The 27,139-nt window shown below is 36.0% G+C and overlaps 1 protein-coding gene across 3 annotated transcripts in view; it reads right to left on the reverse strand.

The window, feature by feature from the left end:
• The window catches only part of LPP (LIM domain containing preferred translocation partner in lipoma), a 729,416-nt gene that overhangs the window by 159,201 nt on the left and 543,076 nt on the right, over window positions 1–27,139 (reverse strand). For all 3 annotated transcript variants that reach the window (XM_055129532.1, XM_055129531.1, XM_055129533.1), the window contains one exon: window positions 19,914–20,040. In XM_055129532.1, coding sequence (XP_054985507.1) covers window positions 19,914–20,040 — 127 coding nt within the window. The remainder of the gene's footprint in view (window positions 1–19,913; window positions 20,041–27,139) is intronic.

Genomic DNA, 27,139 nt, shown 5'->3' on the forward strand with positions numbered 1-27,139 from the left:
ACTGGGGATGTTACTGGCGCCCGCTCGAGCAAATTGATGAGCAAGAGATGACAAGTGATACTAGTAATACAAGTAATTTTGAAATGTGGAAACTGGAGCTAAGAGACTAGTTCAAGAACAGTACGGCAACATGGAAATTAGAACACAGCAATTCATGCCCCAAATATAAGATTGGGTCTTCTCTGATACCATGAAAATGATACAACTCGTCCATGGGTTGTCTGAAAACCTGAGTGCTAGGCTGATACGAATTGCTATCTTTATTCTACATCCATATTTATTTTAAATTAAGGGATGTGGAATACGTCTAAGGTAACCAACATCAAGTACACGGGAATTATTATCGTAGTTCAAATATTAACTCTATTCTTTCTGTATTCTGTATCTTTATAATTCAAACTAGCTCATATTTGAAATGACAAGGATTGCAAGCCTCCATTGATTTTTTTTTCCAAAATATTTTGGTTTTGGTGGTGGTGGTTGTGGAGACACAGGGATTACTTCTGTCTCTGTGCCCAAAGATCACTCCTGACAGGCTTGGAGAAACATATGGGGCTCCAGGGATTGAACCCAGAGCGATGCATATAAAGCAAGAGCTCAAACACTGTGCTACTGCTCCAACCCCCAAATTTAGTTTTTTAAAATAATCTGCTTTGTTCTTTTGTTTTTCCTGGCATGTGTTATGTTGGCAACACAAATCATTGTGTATATATCTATGTGTTTGTAAATGTTTATGTTGCTATTGCTGTTTACTTTCTTTGTCTGGAAGAAATAATTTATAAAACAAACACAAATGGAAAGGAAACAAAATTAGGCAGACCAGATTTTGCCAACAGTAAGAACCTCACAATTACATTTGTCACATTAGTTACTGTGTTATTTCCACCCCCACTCTCACTGTGGCACTCACTATCCCCAGTTCTTTTTCTGATTTACTTCTCTGTAGGATATGCCAACAAATGATCTACTATAGATCTTTCTTCTTAATGTGTTGTCTTTCTTTCCCCTTTTATCTTAGTGCTATAAAGTAGGCTTGTCTATTTTATCCATATTTGTTCTGTCAATAGCTACAATAGTCACTGCACACAGTAGACACTCAATAAGCTTTAAAACAATAAGTTAAATTTGTTTCTTATAAGGAGGTTCTTCGGGGGTTCAAGGACACCCTCGATCTGAAATTCTACTTTCTCACCTCATGTAATAATAGCATCATCCATCTAAGACTCAGGCCCAGAACTCAGCCTTAACACATCTCTTTCACTCTTTTCCTGAATTGTTACCTGACTTCCTTGCTTGACATTAGAATTTCCTTAGACTGGTGCAAACATCTGCTTCCTAGCACTATACAATCCGGAGTGATCTTTAGTCAGAATCAATCAGATTATGCTGCTCCTTTGCTTGAACCCTTCAGGGTTTGCTTCAAGCCTCAGGGCTTTCAGGACAGTCTCGAGACATTAGAAGCAAAAGCAAATAAGAACCAAAGACTTGACCAGACAAAACCTTTAAGTCTCATTTCCTTCTCCTATATCCATTTTCTAATCATGCTAAATGATTTGTCTTAAATGTCATTACATTTATTGTTACACTGAAGATTCCTAACACCACTTATGTTGAAGTCTTACCCTACTTTTGTGAGCACCCTAGGGCATTCTAACCCATTCTTCCATAGTGCTTTTTCACCTAATAATAAAATATTTATTGTATTCTAACTAATTTATGAATATTTCTGACTTTTTTATATATTATGTTTAATAGAAATACCATCACAATGCTTGGCCCAGAGTAGGCTTTCTGATGTCTACAAAATAAAGTAATAAAAGACCGCCATACTTTTCTTATCTACAAATTATTGTTACTTTGACTTAAAGCATATTTAATAATGAAATCTGATCCAAAACTTTTAGCAGCAGCAAAAAGTTTAGAATTATCCCTGTCTTACATAAACAGGACTAGAGCAATAGCACAGCAGGTAGGGTGTTTGTCTTGCATGTGGCCGACCCAAGTTCGATTCTTCTGTCCCTCTTGGAGAGCCCACAAGCTACGGAGAGTATCCCGCCTGCACGGCAGAGCCTGGCAAGCTACACGTGGTGTATTTGACATGCCAAAAACAGTAACAACAAGTTTCACAATGGAGATGTTACTGGTGCCTGCTTGAGCAAATCATTGAACAACGGGAGGACAGTCCTACAGTCCTTACATAAACAAATCTTTGTGCTGTCTGGGTATAAACACTTCTTAACCTCAAAAGTGTTTGCCATCCTAAGGTCATTCCTTTCACTGGAATTTTCTTCTGTGATCTTCACATGATAACTGACCTTGAGCCCAGTGGATCTATGAGATTACTGCTATAACAGAGACTTTTAGGTAGCACCTGGATTTATATTTCCTTGATCTGTGCCAAAGGAGAATCAGAAGCATTAGTATTCACATAGCACCTGTGGCAGGAGATACAGAGCCCGGGAAATTCCAGGAGAATAAGATGTGGGGTAGACTGTTCCCAGAATTGCTTTAGAAGCACAAGAAAAGTTTTCTTTAGAATCAGGGTGTCACAACAGCTGCATGAAGATACCACACATCCAAAATTAGGAGTGGGAACACTAAGTCGAAGAATCAGTTAATCAGTGTCTGGCTTCCTGAACCACCTTAATGAAATAAAATGCCAAAATTCACAGATACATTGACACTCCTGCTGACAGCCTAAAATAGCATCAACTTCCGAGTGAGCGAGCCAATTGCTAACTCCTTCATTGAACGTTTCTGCCTGATGACATGTCAATAGGGTGACCTTATTTTCAACATGAGTTCCCTTCTCCTCTCTCTCTCTCCCTCTCTCTCTCTCTCTCTCTCTCTCTCTCTCTCTCTCTCTCTCTTTCTCACACACACACACACACACACAGTGCCACTTCAGCATTTAATGTGGACTTGGTGTTTTCCTAAGGCTCACTAGACCACAGGATGTTACTTTAGATAGATGGCTAAAATAAAGATTATTTCCATGTGTGAAAGAAATCAGCACTGGATTAGAATGAAACATTTAGACAAAAAGTTTTGGGGATGTAGATAGTTTGGAAAACACACATATACACACACTCAAACACACCCACCCACCTACACACACACACAGACACACACACAGACACACACACACATGCACACATATACAGAGCCAGGAACAAAATCTCCAATTCAAGGGGAGACAGAGGAATAGAGATATATATCGCAAGTGTTTAAACAAAAATAGTATCACATTCAGCATTTATCTAAAATCACCTTGAATTGATGACATAGCTAGGCACTATTTTCTTAGAAAGGAACTCAGGATACTGGGTGTCATACACCTGGATTTCTACCTGTTGCTTGGTGAATGGTAGGATCATTCAGTCAGAGAAAATCAAATCACACTAAAAACTATCACTTAATATAAAAGACAAGCAGATAAAGAAATAAAATAAGATTTGTGTTCATGTAACAAAAACATTCCTCATGGGTTCAATCTTCAGTGAGAACAAGTTAGCTGACTTTCTGCAAACTTTCATCAAAGACATAATATAGGAGAGATGAAGAGAAAGGCTCTGGATGCAAACTGCAACTCCAGTAAATATTAGATTTCAGAATATTATTTCTCTTTGCTTCAGTTTTTCATAACTGTATAAGGAGTACTACATATTATTTTGGGTTAAAGTCAAAAATAAAACTGTGTGTGTAAAACTCAAGTCATATAACACATGCTCAGCTTATGCCATGCATACTGTAAACAAAACCATTAGGCAGGACTATTTAGAATTACGTATGACAAGAGAAATTATTGCAAGCAAAAGTCATGGAGCGTGAAAATCTAGCTTTAACACCTAATTTGGAAATTAGTAAGATAAGGAATACATGGTCTTTAGATAATCTATTAAAATAGGATGTGTGTGTGTGCAAGCACATTGTATATATCTAAATGCACACGTCATTACAAAGAAAAGATCCTTAAAATTAAGAATAAAATGCAAAAATAATGAGAAATGAATTCTAAACAAGAAAGCTACATTTCCAAGCACAACAGATAACATATATGGGTCCTAAACTTAACAGGACAAAGTACTCATATCATTCATATCAAGAGCACAAGGTAAATAAAATTCAAGGAAGAAGTATTCCCACTCACTGCTTTTCTGTATAACTCTGCTCTCTATCAGCTGACTAAAAGACACTGGGATCTGATTGATGAAAACTTAAACAATCTCTGCTTGGCCTCGAATTACTCAATAAAGACCACAGGTACATTTAAGAGTGCTTTGAAGCACCTAATGAATCCCAAGCCCTATTAATTGCAATGCATGACAAAAAATAAACCATGACAGATAAATACAATTTTAGCACATGAAAGAAAAAAAAGTTTATTTTTTTTTCCTGCGATGTGCAATTCTTACTCTAGTAGTAATGGAATCTTTCTTCTGTTAAAAAAAACATTGTATTTTGATTATGCTGACACTGACAGTAAAACTGTGTGGTGAATGGATTCTTGAACTTTTTTTTTTGTTCTTCACATGTAAGTTGAGAAAGTGGGTTATGATTCATCCTGCACAATCTGAGTCAAAATTCATTTTTGACTCTTTTCAATGACTTTTTTTACCTTCCACATTAAAAATCAAGAGTAGTTTGCTCAGCAAATGAGAATACTGTGGTATGTCTTCGTGTATTGCTTTCTCACACACAATGGCTAAGAAACATTTTTTTTTGTTTTTTTAAAATTATATTCCAGTAACAGAGAATGCCATCAGAAAACACAAAGTGTTCATTCACACAGAGACAATTTAGTTTTAAGCATTACCATTTAAAATTCAGAAGTTGGGGCTACAGTGATAGTACAACACTTGCCTTGCATGCGGCTAACCAGGGTTCCATCTCCAACACCCAAGAGGTCTCCTTAGTACCCCTACGGGTAATTTCTCAACAAGGAGCAGGAGTAAGCCCAGGTTTATAACAGTGTGTGGCCAAAAACAGAGCAAAATCAGGAGTTGGTTAATATATGCACATACGTGGCACAAACCAGGTTGATGGCACACTGAAAAGAAGTGCCTATGTTTTTTAAACTTTTGATTTTTTATGATACAGAATTCATTACATATATACTTGTTGCACCTACTCTTCACAATAATCATGTAAAATAGATAGTAAAAATGCATTTGTTGCACTTAATCTTCATAATTATCATGTAAAGTAGATAGTAAAGATGCATTTAAAAGGGGTATAATAGATAAAATTCAGAAAGGTTAAGCAGTTATATGAAACTGTTTAAAGTACATGCAATTTAATTTGGAAGGCCAAGTTTCATTATTTGTTTTCATCTCTAGTGCTTGGATTAACTGATTTCTCTAGCAAAAGTAATGTCTTAAATAGCATTTAAGAGTTTGTTCTGAAGGCATTCAAATAGCACATATCACCAATATCAGAGAAAATGCAGGACTTAATGGTTATATTTCCTGACTCTCATCTGGATTTCTTAGGCCAGTGGTCATTTTACTATACTATAAAATAAAAGACAAGTTATTCAATATTATCATAATGTTTTATTGTCTACACTGAAGGCCACTACCATTACCTACATTATTAGCACTTTTGTGTGCCAAGTACCATTTGTAGTGATATTATTGACTCAGAAAAAAAAATCTTTAAAAGGTGATGTTGATGTTATGGTATCTAATCCTGTTAACAACAGTCCTCTTATTCTGCAAGCCTATTTTACTATTATTAACTGACACTTGAAACTACTTCAGATGAAGTAAACATTGTCATAAACATTAAGGACTGAGGAGAGTATAAAATACTCTCCTGAGCAGTATTGGACTGAGCAAAGTATAAAATGGTCTAGCAATTATACTGCCTTAGCTACTTTTCAAGTATACTCTGAAATACTCAATGCTATGACTCTTCATAGAAAATTTGTCTCTATGTACATTTTAATTATTACATAAGACAATATAAGAAAAGTGTTCAGGAGAATAAAGAAATAAATAGGCCAAATGATAGCAACAAACCAAGTAGTATATTTAATATAAGATATGAGGCCCATGGAAAAAGTATATCTTAATATGTCACAGCAGATCAGAGGGACAGGGCCAGACGAATAACTTTAACATCTGAATATTTGCCTCTTCTAATAATATGATGAGACTGGTATAAAAATATATTTATTTTTATAAAACTTAATTTGGTGATTACCTTGCAGACATCATTTCACCATGGCATTGCAAAAGCATGTCTTTTTGTTAAATTTCTGCACATTTTCCAGTATTTTGAATTAGAGATCAACATATGAACATTTTATTATTCCTTAGGAATAAATGGACACTTAAACTTTAAATATGTAGTTGATCAAATATCTTTTTTGATCAAGTAGGTTTTTGTCATTGTTTTGGGGCCAAACCAGGCTGGGCTCAGAGTTTCCTCCTAATTGTGAACTTAGGCGTGTCGGCGAATTGCAGAGTGCCAGGGATTGAACCTGGGTTGGCTAAATTAAGGGAAATGCTTTGCCCCTTTGTGTTATCTCTTTTGCCCTAATTCAATATCTTTCTTTTATGTGTGTTTGGGGGGGAGGGTGGGGCAAACAAGTGGGTAGTGCTCACAGGTTACTCTTACTTCTGCACTCAGGAATTAATTACTTCTGTATGTATTTGGGGGACCATATGAATGCTGAGAATTGAACCCGGATCTGCCATGGCGTACAAGGCAAGTGGTCTACCTGCTGCTCTATGGCTCCAAGCACTGATCCAATATCTTTTAATGGAAAATAGGAACTAATACTTCACCACAAAACATCAGGTGATGGGTAAGCAGGTTTAAAAGTTAAATAATACTAAACACATAAAATGGTTTACCTAAATAATAATAATGAAAAAGATTGTGTCCTTTAAGAATGAAAGAAAGGGGCACACTTCATTATTTCTAAGTGCCCCTCACCCCACCAAACTCTATCATGATTCCATGGCTGAATAGAAGAAAAAGAGAGACACTAGGGTTAATGGTTGTTTTCTGTTACCGCTAACGTCCTTCATCATCCTAGTTCATCTCTCAACAAGATGCTGCCGCATGTGGTTTCTCTTATTTCTGACTGAAATTTAACAGATGATGCATATATCCAGATAAAAACACAATCCAGCAAATCCAGCACTGACTGAGGATGCTTACAAGTGGAGAATTTAATGGTCAGAAAATGGAACAAGGATGGAAATCAGAGTTGGGCCATGTTCTAGTCTATTTGGCATACTGAACACAAGACAAATGACATTAAAATCAGAATTAGGAGGTCATTAATTTGTAATCTGTTTCTAAAACTTTACAGTTTATTGATATTAGATATATACCGCTTCCTCCATCTCACCCCAAACTATTCAACTCCCCTCTGCTGATAATTCTGACTAAAAACTGCATTAACTACAAGTCTACACTTCAATAATGGGTGTTTCTTCACGTGGATTTCTTGAGTATTTTGTCACATACAGGTAAGTTGGTAACTGACACAAAACCCCTTTAGCCGGAATTTTTAAATAAGGTGTTTCCCACTGCCAATCCTAGAATCTATTCTCCAACAAAAATGTTGGAGCTGGAAAATTTACCAAATGCTCTTTCTCTCTTGCCCATTATGCTAACACATTTATATTATCTTCTACAGTATGTACTACAATAATTAGTGTACAGTAGAACTTCATAAATATTTGTAGACAAATGAACCTATTCAATTAAAAGTACAACAGATGACTACCAAGTATAACTCAACAGATGTTTAAACAATGGCTTTGCTGTCAATTAATTATGCCTCTGACAATTCTAATGTCACTTCAAAGTCTGGAAGGCGATGATTATCTGTGTAATTTAGAGAAAGTTGTGGGGAAAGTGCAGGTGGGGGAATAAGGGTGGTTTAGAGAGGAAAGAGTTGAGTTCACAGTTATCAGTATTTGTGTGTTGTTTAAAATCAGAAAGTGCATAATTAGCAGTTGTAGATGAAGTTCTCAATTTTAGCCACATTCAGTATGCAACCGTAGACAATCTTTAACTGAGACATCTCTCTCTGCCTTATACAACGTGTATCTCTATTCTTTCTCTCCCCTAATGCCGTTTGCCTTCACAGTTATTAAGCAAAGGATCTGATTATGAAGTATGAATCTTTTCTTTTTTAATTTTTTTCTATTCATTCTCTGACAAGGAGAATAGCAATCCCAAGGTAACTGAAAGAGTGGGTGGTAACAGCATGAAACAGCAGTTTTGGATGGTGTTTCACAGCCTTGAAAGGGTCTAGTTTAAAAGGATGACCTTTCACAACTGGTTGCTATGGAAAATATACATAAAAATGGGGAAAGTTTTTTCTTTCTTTAAATTTGATGCTCTATTCACCTGTTCTAATTAGATTAGAAGAAAATTAAGAAGGCAAGAGATTGCCCTAGAATCAAAGGCTATAAAGGGATGAGACAGATGGAGAGACCATGACACAGAGACAGAGAGAGACAAAGGGAGAAACAGAGAGATAGACAAAGAGTTCTAGAACTTAAAAAAAAATCCTTATCTTTCAGACCAGTTTTGTTAATTATTTGCAGCAAAATATAAAAAAGACATTGAATCAAAGGTGTTCAAATATTTCTTTGAATAAGCCCAAAGATTATAGCAACCGAGCTTTTTCACTTTATAGTCTCCAATAAATTTAAGTGATTAAAAACAGTATGATAAAGATGAAGTGAAATCTATGGCTCTGTTGCTAATTTGCAAACTACATAATTTACTCATTTTGTGAACTCTAAAAAACAAAGTGGTTTAGATAACCCTAACATTTTATAAATCCATAAATGTTGAAGAGAATAATTAGTAAATAACTTAAGTATTTACATTGCATTATTTACCTAGCACATGCCCTGTTCACAGGAGATTGGGGATATTTGCTCACACTTTTCATTGCATTAATTAAACAAACACTCAATATCTCCTAGATACCAGGCATTGTTCTTACTCAGACTTGAGATGAAGACACAACATTGGACTGAACGCATTTGCTTTGATTAAACTTTCATTCTGGTGAGAAATATAAGCAATAAATATAGTGTATAATTTAATTAGGTCTATAGAAAACAGATCTTGTTAGCTTATTTATTTGTTTGTTTTGACAGAGGCCACTTTGATTGTATTTGGACCAATGCGATCAGGAGCAACCAGGGGTACTCAGGAGTAGGGGATGTTGTAGGGATTAAGCTCAGGGCCTCAAAATGTTAGCCATGTGCTCTATCTTTATAAGTCTGGCTTTAAAAATCTAACTGCTTGAGACAATATTTACACCTCAGTCCTAACCAATGTTATTTATGATGTAATTATGTTTTCCTTATTTAAATTTAATGGACAAGGTGTTTACAGGTCTAGATTCACATACTGGTAAGATATCCAGTTCTGTGCTCACAAAAAATAGCAGACCTAATCTACTTCACCTTCGTTAATAGCTCTGTCATTTCTCTTCTCGCTAATGGACTAATTTCTGCACTTTACTCAATAAATAAATGGTTGCACAGGCTAAAGAGAGAGTAAAGAAGGTTGTGTGCTTGCCTTGAAGATACCATTCATTCTGATACTCTAAGTTTGGACTTCACAATTAACACAAAAATATTATATATTAAGTTTAAATTTAATGTGTGCTAAAATGGAACACATAAAAAGCTTAGGATGATTATTTATAAATTTCAGTAACATACTTTGCCCCCAAAGTTTTTTAAATCAGAAATTACTACCACAAAAGGATAACTATCTTATTTATCTGTCTTAATAACTGGAACATATCCCCACAAGCCATAGAAGATTTAAACAAAAAGCTGGAGAGAAAGATTACTTTTTCCTTAAAAAAATAAAACCCGTTTTGTACATTGCCCATTTTCTAAATATTTCTTCAATGAGGTTTTGGGGTTGTTAATATAGAGCATTTTTTCCTATGAAAAACTGAAATTCTTAATGCATCAGGGTCTATCTGAAGTGAAGGTAGTTGTACAGCTAAAATCATTCCTGTTTTGTAATTGACAATAACACTTTAGAAATCATTTATTGAAACACCATCATAAAAGCAATGAAATGAAATAATTTAGCACCTCTCAAACTTTTAAAGCAATTTCTAAAGCAATGACATTCTTCCTGTACCCACAACAAAGTTAAAGTGTAGGGTACAATAGCTTATCTATATTACAATTTATGATTAGTCGAGACAGATGATGCTAAGACAGCATGTTGGGTTTGAAGATAATAGTAACTGGAGAGTCCATCTGCCTGGGCTGTTTCTCCACCCCCAGAGCAAATCTTTTATTTATGGAATCTGATTTCTGAGGGATACTATTGGGCCTTGGGAAGCACGGATTCCCTAGTAACTCTGATCATTCCCTCATACAAAATGGAAATAAACATATGTATTGTTTTGCAGTTCATGTCAGTTAAAATAATATAACAAATATTAGAGTGCTTTGCAAATAATTATATAAACATTATTTCTAATTATATAAGTGTAATAATACAATAACTATGATAATTTGGGGTTAAAACAGAAATTTAGATACAGAAACCATAAGTCAATTCCAAGGTATGTTTAGGCATCTGAGTCATTTAATAGTAGAACTGGAAAGTCCATTTAATATCTAATCTCCTAGTTCATGAAATGCTTGGATACCTACCTACAACTACAACAAGGGATTAGTGAGCTTTATACTGGAACTCTTCCAAGAAATTGTTTTCATTAAAGACATCAATTGAAATTCATGGTAATTCAATAAAAAAAATTAAAAACAGAAAAAAAATTAAAAATACATGACAATTCTTCAGGTTCCTTCTCACTTGTTTTTGTTGATCGCTTAGAATTCACAAATATTTAAGTTTAATTCATTTTCTTTTTGACAGCAAGCTAGTAGCAATCAGAGCTCCAGGCTCTCTTTTCTCCACACCTTAAACTCTGATTCAAATAGTGGTTTCCATTCTGCATATTAGTCTGAGTCCTCTATTCATGGTTACTTATACCTACTGATATGGGAAATTAAGGGACCATAATTTTTATTGTTTGAGTACTCCGTTTTTATCTACTTTGTTCTCATTTGAGAGAAGTGCGGACAGGTACGGTGTGGTTATCCCCGCATTACCTCCCACCACCACCATTTTCATTGAGCCACCTTAATTTACAATAGTGTCATGCATTCCTGCACACAGCCCCTGAACACCATGCATACCACCTGCCTGCCCACCTCATTCCATCAAAGACCCACCCCTTTTCCAATTCTCGGGCGATACTCCCCACCTCCTTGGTCCAGATAAGTTCAGTTCTATAGACCAACTCTCTCCTGTCTGTTGCTTTTTACCACTTTTCACTCCCTAACTATCCTGGTCTTTTATTGACAAGTAGGCCTTATCAATCAAGTAATCATAGCATCTAAGTTTAAAGCTCAGTGCGTGTCAGATTCCTGCACCTCTGATTTCCCACATATTCTAGCTTTGTTCTGAAGCAGTGAAATCCAGTTCCCTGAGGATGAATTTCACACTTTTTAAAAAAAATATTTCAGCATATCTCCCCAATAACTCTCAAAGATAAAGCAAAACCAAAACCAAAAACAAACTTAGATAAAAGCCTAGTTCTATAAAGAGCATTTTCCTGATGCTTGTCTTATAGCATAGAGTCTTTTGGAGTTATTCTAGAGGTCTTCTAACCCATTTTGGCACCCAGAGCAGCTGCTTACAGCAATGCATCTAGACTGTGAACTGAGCTACAACCTCATGACGCTGGGGGATGGATTTTCCCTCTCTGCCCTGTTTTTCTGAGGGGAAAATGACAGCGGTGGCAGCATCCACATGACGAGAGCCACCCTCTAAGACCCCCAATCCAGAGGTAGGACTTTTTAGTGACATAGCCTGTAGGTGGTCCTGGGGGGGGGCGTTACCGTGTCGCCCTCCGCCCAGATATGATCTGGAGCTGCGGAGCGAGAAACAGACCCTCGGCTCCTAAAGACTTTGATCGAGAGGTCTTCTAACCCATTTTGGCACCCAGGGCGGCTTCCTGCAGCAACGTATCTAGACTGTGAACTGAGCTAAAATATCAGAAACCCAAAACCGCGCGGCTATGACAGCGGCCGCGCGAACTCAGTCTTCACTCTCAGCAATGAAAATAAATTATTAAATGATGCCTTTTCAGCAGGCCTGATTGTTGGGGAAAAATTCCAAACTATAATAGTGAGTTCTCTATTCAAATATTGAATGTATTCAAAGTATAGAGAGAATAAAGTGAAGATCATTAGCTACTTAGATGGGGAATGGGTGGGAGGGGGGTATATTGGGGTTCTTGGTGGTGGGACATGTGCACTGGTGAAGGGAGGGGGGTTTAAATCAGTATATGACTGAGACTTAAACCTGAAAGATTTGCAATTTTTTTTCACGGTGATTCAATAAAATAAAAACTTAAAAAAATAGACATATATTTAGTGAGGTTTTTTTTGCATTAAGGAATGATACAACTATATAAAACAATGCCAAGATAGTTATTGTTTTCTGCCAAAAAATCAGCCGGTATATATTCCATTTGTTTCTTAGCCATATTATAAAATGTATTTCCAGAGGAACTATATTACAATAGTGTTTTCTTTTGCCTTATTATCTGCACAGTCAGAACTCAATTATTTGTGGAGAATGTACCTTTGTTACAGATGTGTAGACCCTCATAGATAAAATCATGCTCTCTCTTTCAAAATGAATGAACACATAAAACTTTGAGACTGTATAGCAACCCACCTGTAAAACTCTTGAATATATTCTAGAGGTGTCACAAAGTTATTAAGATACCCCTTAGCTTTTCTTTATAATCTCCTCCATCAAAACCATTTGAAAATTTTCCATCTTTGTGCTACTACTAGCCCAATGGGTCCCCATCTCCCTTTTTCTGGCAAGAAATCTTTCTTCATTATTAATTCGAATGGCCAACTTTGAAACACTTCTTTTTATACTTGAGTCATAAATTTGCTCAATTATAGTAATGTGTGCATCATAATTTTTTTTTCTTGTTTGTGTTTCACTAGCATTGATGATCTCCTCTAGGTTAAACAGACTTTGTCAGTAGCTACAGGACATGCAAACATTCAACATAAGGTAGAGTGTGTCTCTATAAAGGATTCTGGGTGAAGACTGATGAACTGAATTAGATAAAAATTTTCAAATGTTTTATATATTTTATCTTCCCTTTATAAGTTGATGTTTTGTGAACAGTTTAATGATACTACTGCCAATGGATAGCTGAGGATTAACTATAATCATTATCTTAGGAAGATGGAAAATGCTCACAAGATCAGAGAATTTATCTTCCCTTAAAAGATGTGGATTTATCCAGCTGCTGTATTATGATTCATCCTCTGTGGTATTCATCTAGTACTATAATGCAGCAGTCATTTTTTTATTAAGATGGAAGAGACAAAGGAGACACTAAAACTATAACCTTTATAGAACAAACATTAAAACATAACCCAATTAGATTCAGTTGAAATTTCCTGCTTATGATATTTTGTCAAGCACTGACTTAAGAAAATTATATGAACAGCAGTTACCAATGAGTTTTTTGTCTTCTCCCAACAAAACTATTGCAGTCAATGTACATAGTTGATAGGAAGGGGTTAGATGTCTTCCTAAAGTATCTTTGTCATGACCAAAGTTTATTCTTAGTGTTCCCATCAGTTAATCCAGACTTCATTTCTCATCAGTTAATTCTGGAATCAGTGATAGTATAAATATATTGCAGGGTAACATTGCAACCTGGACTACAAACATGACACTTGAGTGGTCTCCATATGAAGACTTCACAAAAGAAAGGATAACATGGAGCAGAAATAGGCAACGACTCACCTGCTACAGGAATAGCATATGCCTTTCCTTAATGGTTAATGAGCCAGAATGAACTTGGAATCAGAATAAACTTCGTATTTGTGTGACCTTGGACAAATCATTGAGCCTCTCTGAATCTGTTTCTTCATTTAACAATGAATACTCATTACCTTATCTGTCAACAGACCATCACAGTGAATACGCTTTTAAAACATATAGCTCTTGATGTAAGAATCAGCTTCTGTTATCACAACAAACTGATTCTCAACCCACCAACAATGGAAATATTCTGTGACCAGTAGAAAATAAGAAACATACATAAGAAGAGGAAATTTCAAAGATCCACTGCAGTCATTGAGGTGGGGTTATTTAGAAGTCACAGGGATAAGTCTACTTTTCTCTCTCAATAACATTTTAAAAATAATTCACTTGTGACAAGTTTCAGTATTTGAGGAAAGGAATCAGGGGGATTGGGTAGATAGGAATACTTTTATGTGTAGCGATGTAGTTATATCACTACTACGTGTTTTAATTTAGAGTGACTTAATTTGTAGTATATCACTAATAGATATTTTAATTTGCAGTGGTTCTGCCCTTTATTTCATAACATTTATATACCCATCTACTTATCTCGTTCTCCATCCGTTTATCTATTTTATTTCAAAGCAAATTTCAGACTTCAAATATTTCAACATGTTGGGCCTACAAACATGAACATTTTCCAATACAATACCAATTCCATTGCCACACACAGGAAATGAATAACTCTGAGTCTATATTTTTTATGTTCATATTTCAAACATTGCCCTAAATGCATTTTTGGGTTTTGTTGTATCCAGTATCCAGTCCCTATGGATATTTGAGTAAGTCTCTTTCATCTTGATAAATCTTTAAGTCTCAGACCACAGTGAAATTTTTTGAAGATTTTTTGACAATGACAAGAAGTATCACAACATGTAGAGCTCTCTATTTCAGAATAGTTTCATTCAGGTTAAATACTTTAGCAAGATAGATATATATATGCATATATATACATATATACATATATACATATACATACACACACACACTCATATGTATATATAAAATTCCCTTTAGTTGGCCCAAGTTCGTTTGTCTTGTCTTTGGTGATGCGAAGTATCAGCGCTTGGATTAGAGACATTTCCACCAGAAGTCTATATTGTGAAGAAGTTGCCATTTAAAACAAAATTTTTCCTTTGTTCTTAACTTTATCTGAGGTTATCTTTTTAAAATCCTTTCCAATGCTTTTAAACATAAGATAATTACAGTTCTTTAACTATAAAGAAGGACTGTTAAGAGTGATGAGAAGTTCCATAAAAAAGAGACAGATTAAAATGCATTCATGAACATCAGGCTTTAAGAAAAAAAGATAATAAGGGGCTAAAAAGACATAAAATGGAGCTGCATGGGAGGAGCACAATGTGGTCACTTTGTGCTTTATTTACAGAATGATTTATTTACATTCTACCTTTGGGTACAACTTAGTAGGAAAAAAAGGAGATCTTTGATATAGATAAGACAATTTACATCCAATGACCAATGCTGTTAAATTCCAGGATTATACATAGAAATAATAATGATGGAAGAGGACAAGTGGCAAGGATTGAGGTGGATATGGAGATGGTAAAGCAAAAAAAAAAAAAAAAGAATAGACTCTTTTTAGGCTGGTGCTTCGCAATGATCATTCCAGAGAGAGGTGGAAGGATAGAAGCAATGTATAATTCTGATAGAAAGAGAAGACACATCCATCTTTCTTGGGCCAGATTTTCCCGATGCAAGGACTGGATAGATAGTGCAGGATTTAAGGAACATTTCCTATCTACTCAGTTTGCCACCTGACTCTGCATGGTTGCTGAGTAAGCTGGGATTGAACCCGAACACAAAAGGCAGATTTCTGTTCAAATAGCAGCTTATCCAACCTAACATTGTGTTGTTAGTTGCCCTGCATCTCTTACATAACTACATCTCTATCTATCTATCTATCTATCTATCTATCTATCTATCTATCTATCTATCTATCTATCTATCTACCTATCTATCTATCTATCTATCTATGTATCTATCTATTTATCTATCTATCCATCCATCTATCTATCTATCTCTCATTTTTTAGCATTATCAATGAATTTTTATTCAAAGCCACTCGGTATTCTCAAAATATAATTAGAGAAAAGAAACTAATGAGCACCATCATTCCATGGGTCCAAAGATCTCTTTAGAAATCATGCTGTCTTGGGGCTGGAGTGACAGTACTTTGGGGAAGGCATTTGTCTTGCAAGCCACACCCCTGGGTTTGATCCCCAGTTCCTAATAGGGTCTCCCAATCCTGCCCAGAGCAATCCCTGAGCGCAGAGTCAGGAGCAAGCCCTGACCACTGACTGGTCTGTCTGCAACATCCACCACAAAATAGGAATCATGCTTTTTTAGAAAAGGAAGAGATTTCATTCCCCAGGAATTAGCTGAGGAAATTAACTGGGGTCTAGAGGGAGAGCACTGGGTTTACACACTGGCCTTGAAGGTGGCCAACCCTACAATACGGTCCCCAAAACACCACCAGGAGTGGCCCTGCTCAAGAGTAAGTCTTGAGGACTCCTGCATGTGCCTCCAGCTCTCCCCCTGAAATAACTCAGGTGGCTGAATGAAAAAATAATCATTGATTGTCATTATTATGTGACTACAAAAATATTGATACAGATCATAACAAAGTCATACAGAGGAATTACTATGGGTGAATGATGATGTCTAGCAACAGAACTAGGTATTCTTTTCAAAATGCCTCCCTGGTGGCACCAAAAAAAAAAAAACATTTAAAAGCAGAAACTAGCACCTCCAATAATGGCCTCTTCTTTCTTCTTCTTCCACTTCCTCCTCAATCATTTTACATTTTCTAGAGCTTTCAAATTCACCACCTTTGTCTGCCCAACCTCGCTGTCATATTTTAAGTCCAGAAACTTCTGAATCCTCTCTCTCTTTCTCTCTCTCTAGCACAGCATTTAACAAAAGTTGACCACCTAACTTACAGGATTAGTTTTGCAAAAATACATTAGCCCTCCCTTGAGCCCCATCAGCCAAGACCACAGCGGATTATTCTGCTAGTGAAACATGAATGATGGCTTATGCAGCCACTCTAGTTAGCCACTGAGCATAAAAATGGAATCTTCTAGCTCTTCTAGTATATCTTTTGTCTTACAGTATGAAGAGTTAGTGAATCTAGGAGTCAAAACGTCTGTCTGGGTGTCCCTAACACCCATAACAATGATAGGTATGAACAATGCTTTTAAGAAATATTTTTAAAGTGCTATTTATTTTAATTCATCCTTTGCTTTTGCCTTCTACCTAGTCAGTAAGTGGTAGAGTTGGCATTCAAATCAAGGTATTTTGATTCTGGAGCCACATAATAATAGATAAACATGGGACAGCTCAAATAGGTTTGCTTGAACGTATACAATTTCCTGTAGAGAATAAAGTTTTTAGTTTGACATTAAAAATTCCTTTCCAGATTTGTCTCAACATATTTTCCAATCTTGTTTTTTATCATTTGATCTTTCCCACATAAGGGATTAATTTCAATGACTCTATCCCCTATTGCACTAAAATTTCCCTTGCTAGAAATATTATTTTTCCTTATTATCCTCCCCTTTCAAATCTCTTTTAGATAATTAAAACAACTACTTATTTAAATATTAACTTCTCCATTAACATTTTGTACCTGCCAGAGAGATAGAGAGAGAGAGACAGAGAGAGAGAGAGAAAGAGAGAGAGAAAGAGAGAGAGAGAGAGTACAGTGGGGAAAGACTCTTGCCTTGATGAGGCCAATCAGGGTTAGATACCTGGAACTGCACAGACTCCTTGTAATGCCTGAAGGGTGATCCCTGAGCAAAGAGCCAGGAAGAACCACAGCTGGAGTGGTCCAACACCCACACTCACCCAAATACTCTCCGTTCTCTCAATTCTTAAAGAAGTTTTGATAAACTTCAATTAAATTGGTTGTCTCTTTCTTGTGTTATGACCAAACGTTGTAACTCTGTTTTCATCCACACAGACTATAAGGAACTTTAAAGTAACTTTAAACTTTTCTGCCTCTTTCCACATGCCACCAATATTGCCTAGCAGAATATCCTGCACATTTAACGGGGACATTAGAGATATTTTACATGTAAAGTAAATCTTCCTGATTAACTCTTATGTCAACTCAAATTGGGTTCATTCTATGTACTTAGAAGATAATGCTCCCTTATTTACATCTGATGGTCTATTCCATAAAACCTTTTAAAACCTACAATCTAAGTTTGGTGATGATAAAGGGCAAATCATAACAACCTGAACACCCTAAAAAATAACTTAAAAAACATTCACACATATAGAAAAGATTTTTCAGAGACATCCAAATATAGCCATCCTAACCTTCAGGCAGTGAGGGATATATTTTTTACCTAGATTTCAGTAATGTAAATAGAAGCATGTATATATGCCTAATTTCACCAAATAGCATACATTGTTTATGTCCAAGCAGTTTATTACATGTCAATTATATTTCTATAAAGATGGTTGAGGAAGGAATCTTTGAGGAAAAATTATATAGACCTGGTTTCTCTATTCTAATCTAGTATTACAATTTATTTACTGTAGATATCAAGATGTTTTTAATGTTCTCTGCATCAGTTTCATAATCGTGAAAAAATATTATTACTTCAAGAGACTATATTTCTTTCCGTAAGCATGAAGTGAGTTACAGTATTACATTACCCAGTAAAGGTTAGTCATTATTACAAGTTATTTCTCATGGTTAATAATTCTGATTAGGCAATGACTTTTTACCAATTGAAAACACATTTCACTTTCTGTTGGAACTTAAATTTCAATTAAGTATTATTAATGGACTTTTCATGGGTATATATCTTTTTATCTTAAGCTGCAAGCCTAAAGAGCATGGGATAACTTTGATTATTGAGAATACTCTACATGCCAAATATATGGCTAAGTACTTTCTATAAATACTCATTAAATAATCACAATAAAAGTATAAGCTTGCTACTATTTCTGTACATAAAGAAAAACAATGATGAAGCTAGAGAGAGTAAGCAATTTGTTCAAGTTGCATAGGCTAGTATGAAGTAAAGTGAAGGAAGTTCCTTTCATTTCTTTTTTCTTTTGTATTGCTGTGGGGGAGACTCCCTCAGGTATTCAGACCTGGCAGTGCTTAGGGGCCACCAGAGTAACATCTAGAGCTTCTTGGATCATGTGATACCAGGATCAGAACAAAAAACCTTGTATATAAAAAGTATGTTCCCTGCAATTGGACCACAACCTTTGACCTGGTAAAAGTGCCTGAAGACTAAAAAAAATGTAATTTTTCAAAATGCCTAATACTCATACATAGACATGATTATAATCTATACTTAATTTTATTCATGGCTATGTATTTTGTTATGATATTCTTTAAATATATATATATTCTTTAGAAAGCAAAGAAAATAAATCATATATATACAAATATGTCATATATACATATATATGGTGTATTTTATTTTCTTTATTTTTTATATATAGTATATGTGGTATATACATCTGGTGTATATATATTTGCATATATATGGTATATTCTCTTTTCTTCAGTTTATATATAGTATATATAGTCTATGGACTGGAGCCATAGCACAGTGGGTAGGAAGTTTGCCTTGCACGCGGCTGACCCAGGTTCAATTCCTCCCTCCCTCTCGGAGAGCCCAGCAAGCTACCGAGAGTATCCCGCCCACATGACACAGCCTGGCAAGCTACCTGCAGCATATTCGTTATGACAAAAACAGTACCAAGTCTCACAATGGATTCTGAGCTTTATTTTTTGCCTTCTTGTTTAGCCTCTTTTACTAACTAGGCACTATTGGCATGTCTAATGAAGCAAATCCCACACCTGCTCTGTATGAACACACACCAGCCCCCGTACCTCTAGCCTTACCCCATGGCATTGATTGAACTTCTCATTACTAATGGAGGGAAACAGACTAGAACATTTACTTCAAATGTCAGCTTAAAACTCCACTTACCAAAATAATCGTCAGCAGGTGGATTTTCCATGTCAAACAGCATCTTTTTGGTCAGCTGTTCAAGTTCATCCTCAGGATTGAACAAGGGGGGTGCATACTGAGATCCCACCGGGCCTGTTTGTCCACCCTGAAAGACAAAATACACATAGTTCTTTAAATACGATACACTCACCAACCCAGGCAAACAGTGTTGGCAAAGCCCAGGAAAACACAAAGGACTCAGTTGTTGGTGACCAGAGCTTTAGAATCAGTTTTCTTAGTTATCCGGAATCTGCCCTGAACACTTCGTTTTTCATCTTACTTTATTTTATTTTTATTGAATCAGCGTGAGATAGTTACACCTTGAACACTCCTATGATATTCATTTGCCATGTCTGATGAGTCACCTATCAGTGTTTAGAAATCTATGTTTATAGGATTAGGACTCAAGTTCACTCAACAACTTCCAGTCACCTTGTGCCAATGAGATATGTCTTAAAGTGAATAAGCAAATTGGGCCCTGCTCAGATGGGCCTAATAGTCAAGTGAGAGATTTAGACATGTTGCAAATTAAATATAAAGCAAATGTAGAATGTTCACAGTTGGAGAAAATGGAGCTCTCATCGCACAACTTGAGAGAAAATGAAAATCCAGAGAGGTATAAATACATAGTGTATACTCATAGCATACACTATGAGTAGCTAAAGGAGAGATAGCACACAGAGAGAGGTTTCATATATTTAAGTCAAAAAGGTCAGGCCACATGAGTTCCCCCTATAAATTGTATAATTTTGGACTACACACGCATAAAGCTTGATATAGGATATAGCACAGCGGGCAGGGTGTTTGCCTTGCACACGGCTGACCCGAGTTCGATTCCTTCATCCCTCTTGGAGAGCCTGGCAAGATACTGAGAGTATCCAGCCTGCAGGGCAGAGCCTGGCAAGCTACCTGTGGCATATTTGATATGCCCAAAACAGTAAAAACAAGTCTTACAATGGAGATGTCGCCAGTGTCTGCTCGAGCTAATCGATGAACAAAGGGACTACAGTGCTTACAGTGCTCATAGAAAAGAAGGTCCAAAAATTAAAGATCCTTCTGCAATCGGTTAGGCATCAATAAGGGAGGGAGATATTTCAGTAGTATTGCTCCTGGTTTGGAGTTTAAATAGGAAATGGAGTCAGAATTATAGCAGATAAAGAACCAAGTATTTGGTGAAAGAACATTTTGGGCAAGAGAGCCAAGATGCCAGATGTAAACTAGCTTTCTATACTTCAAACAAAAAGAATATTTTTATATTTGCTTTCACATATATTTAAATTTTCACCATTTTCAATGTTGTCTATCACATCTTAAATCAATGAGTTAAATATAGCTAGACTACTGGAAAAGATACCTACAATGGTTAATTGGCAAAGATAGAAATACTTTTCCTTGATGTTTATGCATCCTAAATTAATTGACCATGAATTTCTCCTTGCATGAGTATTTAAAAGAGTGAGATAAACAACACTTGAAGTTATATATTTGTTCAACTCTACTTGAATATAATATTGTTGATTATATCAAACAATGATAAAATGAAAACTTTTTCAATGTAAAAATACTTTAAAACACAAATATTGTGCAAATGTCTCATTCTTCCAAGTACAGTTAAACTTCTTTTAGTAGTTTTAGTAGTTAAATTATATCCTTTGGATTACTTTTCTGTAGGATACCTAAGGCATGAAATGCCTTCAGAATATGTGTGATATTATTATGGTGCCATTAGACTCTTTATGACTGCATTACATTTTTTAGGATTACAAACATGTTTACAAAGTTGAAATAAAGTCACACAGAGGATGAAAAGACCAAGAATTTGCCATGAGGGTCATTAACAATACCCCTGAGATTTAACTATATTGCTAAAATTTTGAAATGCATCTAGAAAATTAGTTAATAAATTATTGCATGTTGCAGGCAGGACAGTTGACAGAGACAAAAATGGAGTTTCAGGCTGAGATTTAAAGAGTCATTCATCAATATTTTTGTTGTAAGAAAAACAGAAGTCCAAAAAGTCTGGACTTTATCATATAGTTATGATAAAATCCAGACAAAAGCCCAACTTAGACAACTCAAATATTTAATTTAATTTTATGCTTAGTATTTATTCTAAATTTCTAAAAATCAACAACCTTATAGAGTTGAGGTAAGGATTAAGGAAATATTAAAATTTTCATTTACTTTTCTTATGACTTTATCTGTTATGCTATATTATTCTATCCATCCTCTGCCAGTATCATAGAGGGTCACGGTGATATATTAACCAGTCTTTCCTTTGAGAGACTTAAAGGTGAGTGGGGGAATGAGTATGAATAAGAAATAAATTATTTGAAAAAAAAAACAAACTCAGTATATTGTAAGTGTATGTATATATAATCATTGGGGGAATTAATAGTATTATGACGATTTTATTATTAAGTATCTTGCCCGCACGCCTGGCGTCTTCCCCGGGGTCCCTCGGAGGGGATGGGCTCCAGCTTCCCTCCCCACTCCGAGCAGAGCTCCCGGCGGCCGAAGACCACCGGAACCTAGCTACAGCTATGCTGGAGGCTTCTCTCTACACGTTCAGACAGGCCTCATGCATCAATGTACCGGCAGAGGAACCCAGGTGTGTATAATCCCATCAATACCCAACATCCAGAGAGAGACCTAAAAGCAAGCTCCCAGAAGTGATATCTTTAGCCTTCTTCTCCCTCTGGGAGAAACTGGCAATCTTCTGAGAGTTTCCTGCCCCCATGGGACAGCCTTGCAAGCTTCCCATGGTGTATTCATATGCAAAATCCAGTAACAAGCTGGATCTCATTCTCCTGACCCTGAAGAGCCCCCAGTGCAACATTGTTAGAAGGGCTAATTAGAGATAGACTTCTAAGATATCAGGGAAAGGACGAAATGAGATGTTACTGAGTCCGCCCGAGACATTGGTGATTAACAGGATACTATGATACTGTGACTGTGATTAAGATTTTAAAATAAAATGCACATAAACTATCTACTTTTAGGAAAATTTTACAGAAATTCTTTAGGAGGATATGCAATTATAAAGTCAGTTCTGATTCTTAGATATATTTATATATATATATATGCCTCTCTCTGTCTCTGACTGTCTCTCTCATATATATGTACATATACATATATATACTTATATACACATACATATATATACATATATATAGTTTTGGAGCCACACCCTGTGGTGTTCAGGGGTTACTCCTGTCTCTGGACTCAGGAATCACTCCTGGAGGTGCTGGGGGACCATAAGTGGTGCCAGAGATTAAACTGGAATCAGTTCCGTGAAAGCAAAGCACCTTACCTGCTATATTATCTGTCCAGCCCTAAGAGTTATATTTTAAGGAAAGAACAAAACTAACAATAGACGGAAGAGATAACCTAAAGGAAATGAATAATACTATAATGGTACTCAAATATCAATGTGTATCAGTGTTCATTTCATTACAGAGCTACAAATAGCTGTGTAATGAAATGAACAGGTCCAGTCTAAAGCACTTAATTCTGGTCTTATTTTAGTAAACTAAGTATAGTTTCATCATCTAGAAGTAGACATATATGTGTATATGTACATATTTATAGGGAGAATGCCTATAAGGTGACAAATGTGAGAGATTATCACTGAGTTTGGAATTCTAAAGAACTTTTACTTTTTAAGTTCGTGTTTCTTTATTTTACAGTATGTAATTTCACTTCTGCAATCCATTAAAATATAACCTTATTTTTAAAGATGATTAATTTAAGTGCAAGATATTTTAGAAACTAACGAATATTCCAAACAGAAGTGAACTTCTGTTCCAGTTGCAGTGGAAGACCCATGAAACAAAAGCTGAGAGGGGAAATCACGCTTGGTGTGTGTTCTGTAGAGAACCGCAAGAAGTTTTGGTGAGGTGATTACCATCAGGCCAAACTGAGGTGATCTGGGCTTCCCTGTGAGTTAGGAGTTGTAGCCCTGGTATGAGATCTTGAATGACTAAAAATATCTTAGGCTAGATGCCTTATGGAGGATAACATAATGATATGTAATAAATATTATTACATATTTCAGGGGTAAAATTATTATCTGTAATATTATTACATATTTCAGGTGGTAAAGAAGTTCCTATATATTTCTATAATATGTGCCACAAAATGCACATGTAATAAATCAGGACGTTCATAGAGCAGAGGGAACGTGTCTAAAGTTCTTCATGTAGGAATATCCAGTCAATAGAATCTAGGAGGGAAATTTTAGTAAAGGTGCAAGTGAACTGGATTTGGGAAGTTCTCTGTGGAATGGGTAAGCTATGAGTGGACTAAGACAGGGAGATTACATAAGATAGTGTTGGTCAGAGTTCGTAAAAGATATGAGTTTGTATCCTGATTGGAGGCCAATTTCACTAGGACATTCACATTTAACTAGGACAGCTGCCTGGTGTCCTTAGATGAGCTTGTGGATCTTTAATCATTTCCGATGCACCTTCTGTAAAATGGGCTTACCATTGCTGCTGAGTTTTCTGTGAGAATTAAAATGAGATTGCATCTCATGCTGTGTAGAACTAAACTACTTTCAAATCATGAGAACAAAGGGGTTCTCTTTGAGCCCCCTAATTATACTCTTAGAATGGAGATCATTTTCATTTAGGTAATTAAACTGAAGAAAAGGATAGGAATATCACCTACATATCCCCCACCCTGATTCCAGACCTAAAATTAAGAGATGCATTAGTCTTTTTTTTTGGATGAGGGGAGTAAGTGGGGTATGGGGATACACCTGATGTTGTTCAGGGTTTACTCCTGTATCTGTGCTCAGAGATCAGTCCTGGGAGGGCTCTGAAGATGTTAAGGAGTACAAGGGATTGAAGATGGGTCAGCACATGAGAGGCAAACACTCTGCCTATTATATTATCTCCCAGGCCCTTAATTAAGAAAGAAATCCCAAAGCATAGACTCAACAACACTGAAAACATGAGATCTGAACTACAATGGCCAAACTTTATGGTATGTCTGTTGAAGTGGCCAATAGGGGTGGGGAGGAGGAATCAGGAGAGAATGAAGCATGGGGACACTCACTAATAGAGGGAAGTTGACACTGGTGTTAGAATGGTGTTGAAATATTATATACATAAAACTCAATTATCAATAACTTTGTAAATCATGGCCCTTCAAACGAGTGTTTAATAAACAATTATAATCAAAGAAAAAGGTGAGAGAGAGGGAAAGAGAGAGAGGAGAGAGAGAGAGAGAAAACATCAGAGCAAAAAATGTAAGGCACTGACTCCAAATTGATCTTGATTTCATGCATTTGTTCCAAACAAACATTGCATTCAGCAAAGGAAAGTGATAGAAAAGCATGCAAAAATTCTAATGTTCTCATTCAAAGAAATATAAAGAAAACATCAGGACTCCTGCCTCCAGCGTGAGGTAGGACCTCAAGAAACACAATCTATCATTCGTTGGGCTCTATGTTCACTCTCTTTTTCATGTAAAGTCCAAAAGGAGACCAAGTCTGTCTTCTCAAAATACTAGACAGCAATACACCAACAAAGGTAGAGATCACTAACTGCTCTCCAAAATTATTTTCTTCCTGTTTCTGATCACACAGTTTCACAGTCTGACTCTAGTCTCTCTGGTACATGTGGCCAGAGATGGCACAAGAGGAAAGTGCTTGCTCTTGGGAGGAGAGCAGAGCCACGCACTCCCCTAGTGGGTCTGTCTCATCTGTTACAGATGAGAGTTAAACAATCTCAAAGATTATGCCTGAGAGCGATGAGTGATTTATACTCTCATATTATATAAGTATAAAAAGTGATTTATGAGTCTAACAGTCATATTATATGAGGATAAAACTGAGGATATAAGAAGTGATTTATATTCTCATATTATATTAGTATAAAATTCTCACATTTATGAGTATAAGATATACTCATAGTTTACAGTTTTTCTACAATCAAGATGTTTAATGATATAACAAAAACACATTGCTTATAGACAAAAAACTGTCAGAAATATTTAGTTAGCTGAAATTAATTCTTCTCTGTCTTGGTATATTCTTTTCTTACTAGAGTTCTACCCGATCATCATTTCAGCCAAGGGTTTATAGGAATGACTGAGCCAAATTTGGATAAAATTTCTGGTAAAAATATATGGGCAAGACTGTACAAAAATGAATTCAGTTTCTGTAAACAAAGTACACATGGCCAGAATCCTTGGGGATCATGAAAACAGCTAGATTAAGAATAACAAATTTAACATCTATTCTACTTACATAACACTATGGTATTTAAAGTTTTATATTTTCCTACATGGAAATTATCTGTACACAGAACTATTTGAACTATTCATTTATGTAACTATTTATCTAATCTTATTTCTGTCTTTAACTTGTCTAATAATTTCGACCAACTCCTATATGTCTATTCTTTGAAACTCAGTATCTTGAAGCATACTATTAATTTTCCAGTTTCGGTGGCTCAATTTTATTGCATTTTAGGATTTATAATATGCAGGTAACATATCCGTTAGGTATTTAGAGTCAAATCACAGATAGTTCTATTTACAAATACTCTGTAGTCGATAAAAACAGACATACATTGAGTAAGTGGAAACCCCAGTATTACAGAGATTTCCATCTATGAGGGGATTTAAACCACTTGTCAGCATCCCCTGAAGTGAGAGAGAACTTCATTCAGCATTCTGAATCTGAGTAAGCAGGTGGCAGGTCCCAGGATTTCCGCAGCCCACTGAACTTTCACTGCACATGGTGCTAAAATTAAGCACATGGCAAAGGTTATTCACCCTCGCCTCGCCGACTGCCTTCCTTCTTTTGGCTGAAAAAAGAAAGAATTCCTTTCAAGAATCCCAAATACTTTTCCAAGGAGAAAAGGAGATACAGTGCAGGGCTTGCACATTGCAAGGTGCAGACAGCAAAGATCTATGCGGGAACTTTGACCACCTCAAACCTTGGTTCCCACCAACTTAGCGACTTCAAGGAGCCATGTTATAATATGCCTGTGCAGGATCTGTCATCAAGTTTGCTTCTTCAGCTTCTCAGATATGAATCTCAGGGTGGGTCATTTCTCTTCCATGGGTCTTTGGCTGCTGTTGATTTCCTAGTTATGTACTGCTTGATAACTTGAACTTAGTGCGAATCTGAACTTCACCAGAAAAGTACCGCCCAGACAGATAAAGTGCCAGGGAAAAGGCAGCCAAGACAC

The sequence above is a fragment of the Sorex araneus genome, chromosome 2 (genome assembly GCF_027595985.1).
Source record: "Sorex araneus isolate mSorAra2 chromosome 2, mSorAra2.pri, whole genome shotgun sequence".
NCBI classification, from domain to species: Eukaryota; Metazoa; Chordata; class Mammalia; order Eulipotyphla; family Soricidae; genus Sorex; species Sorex araneus.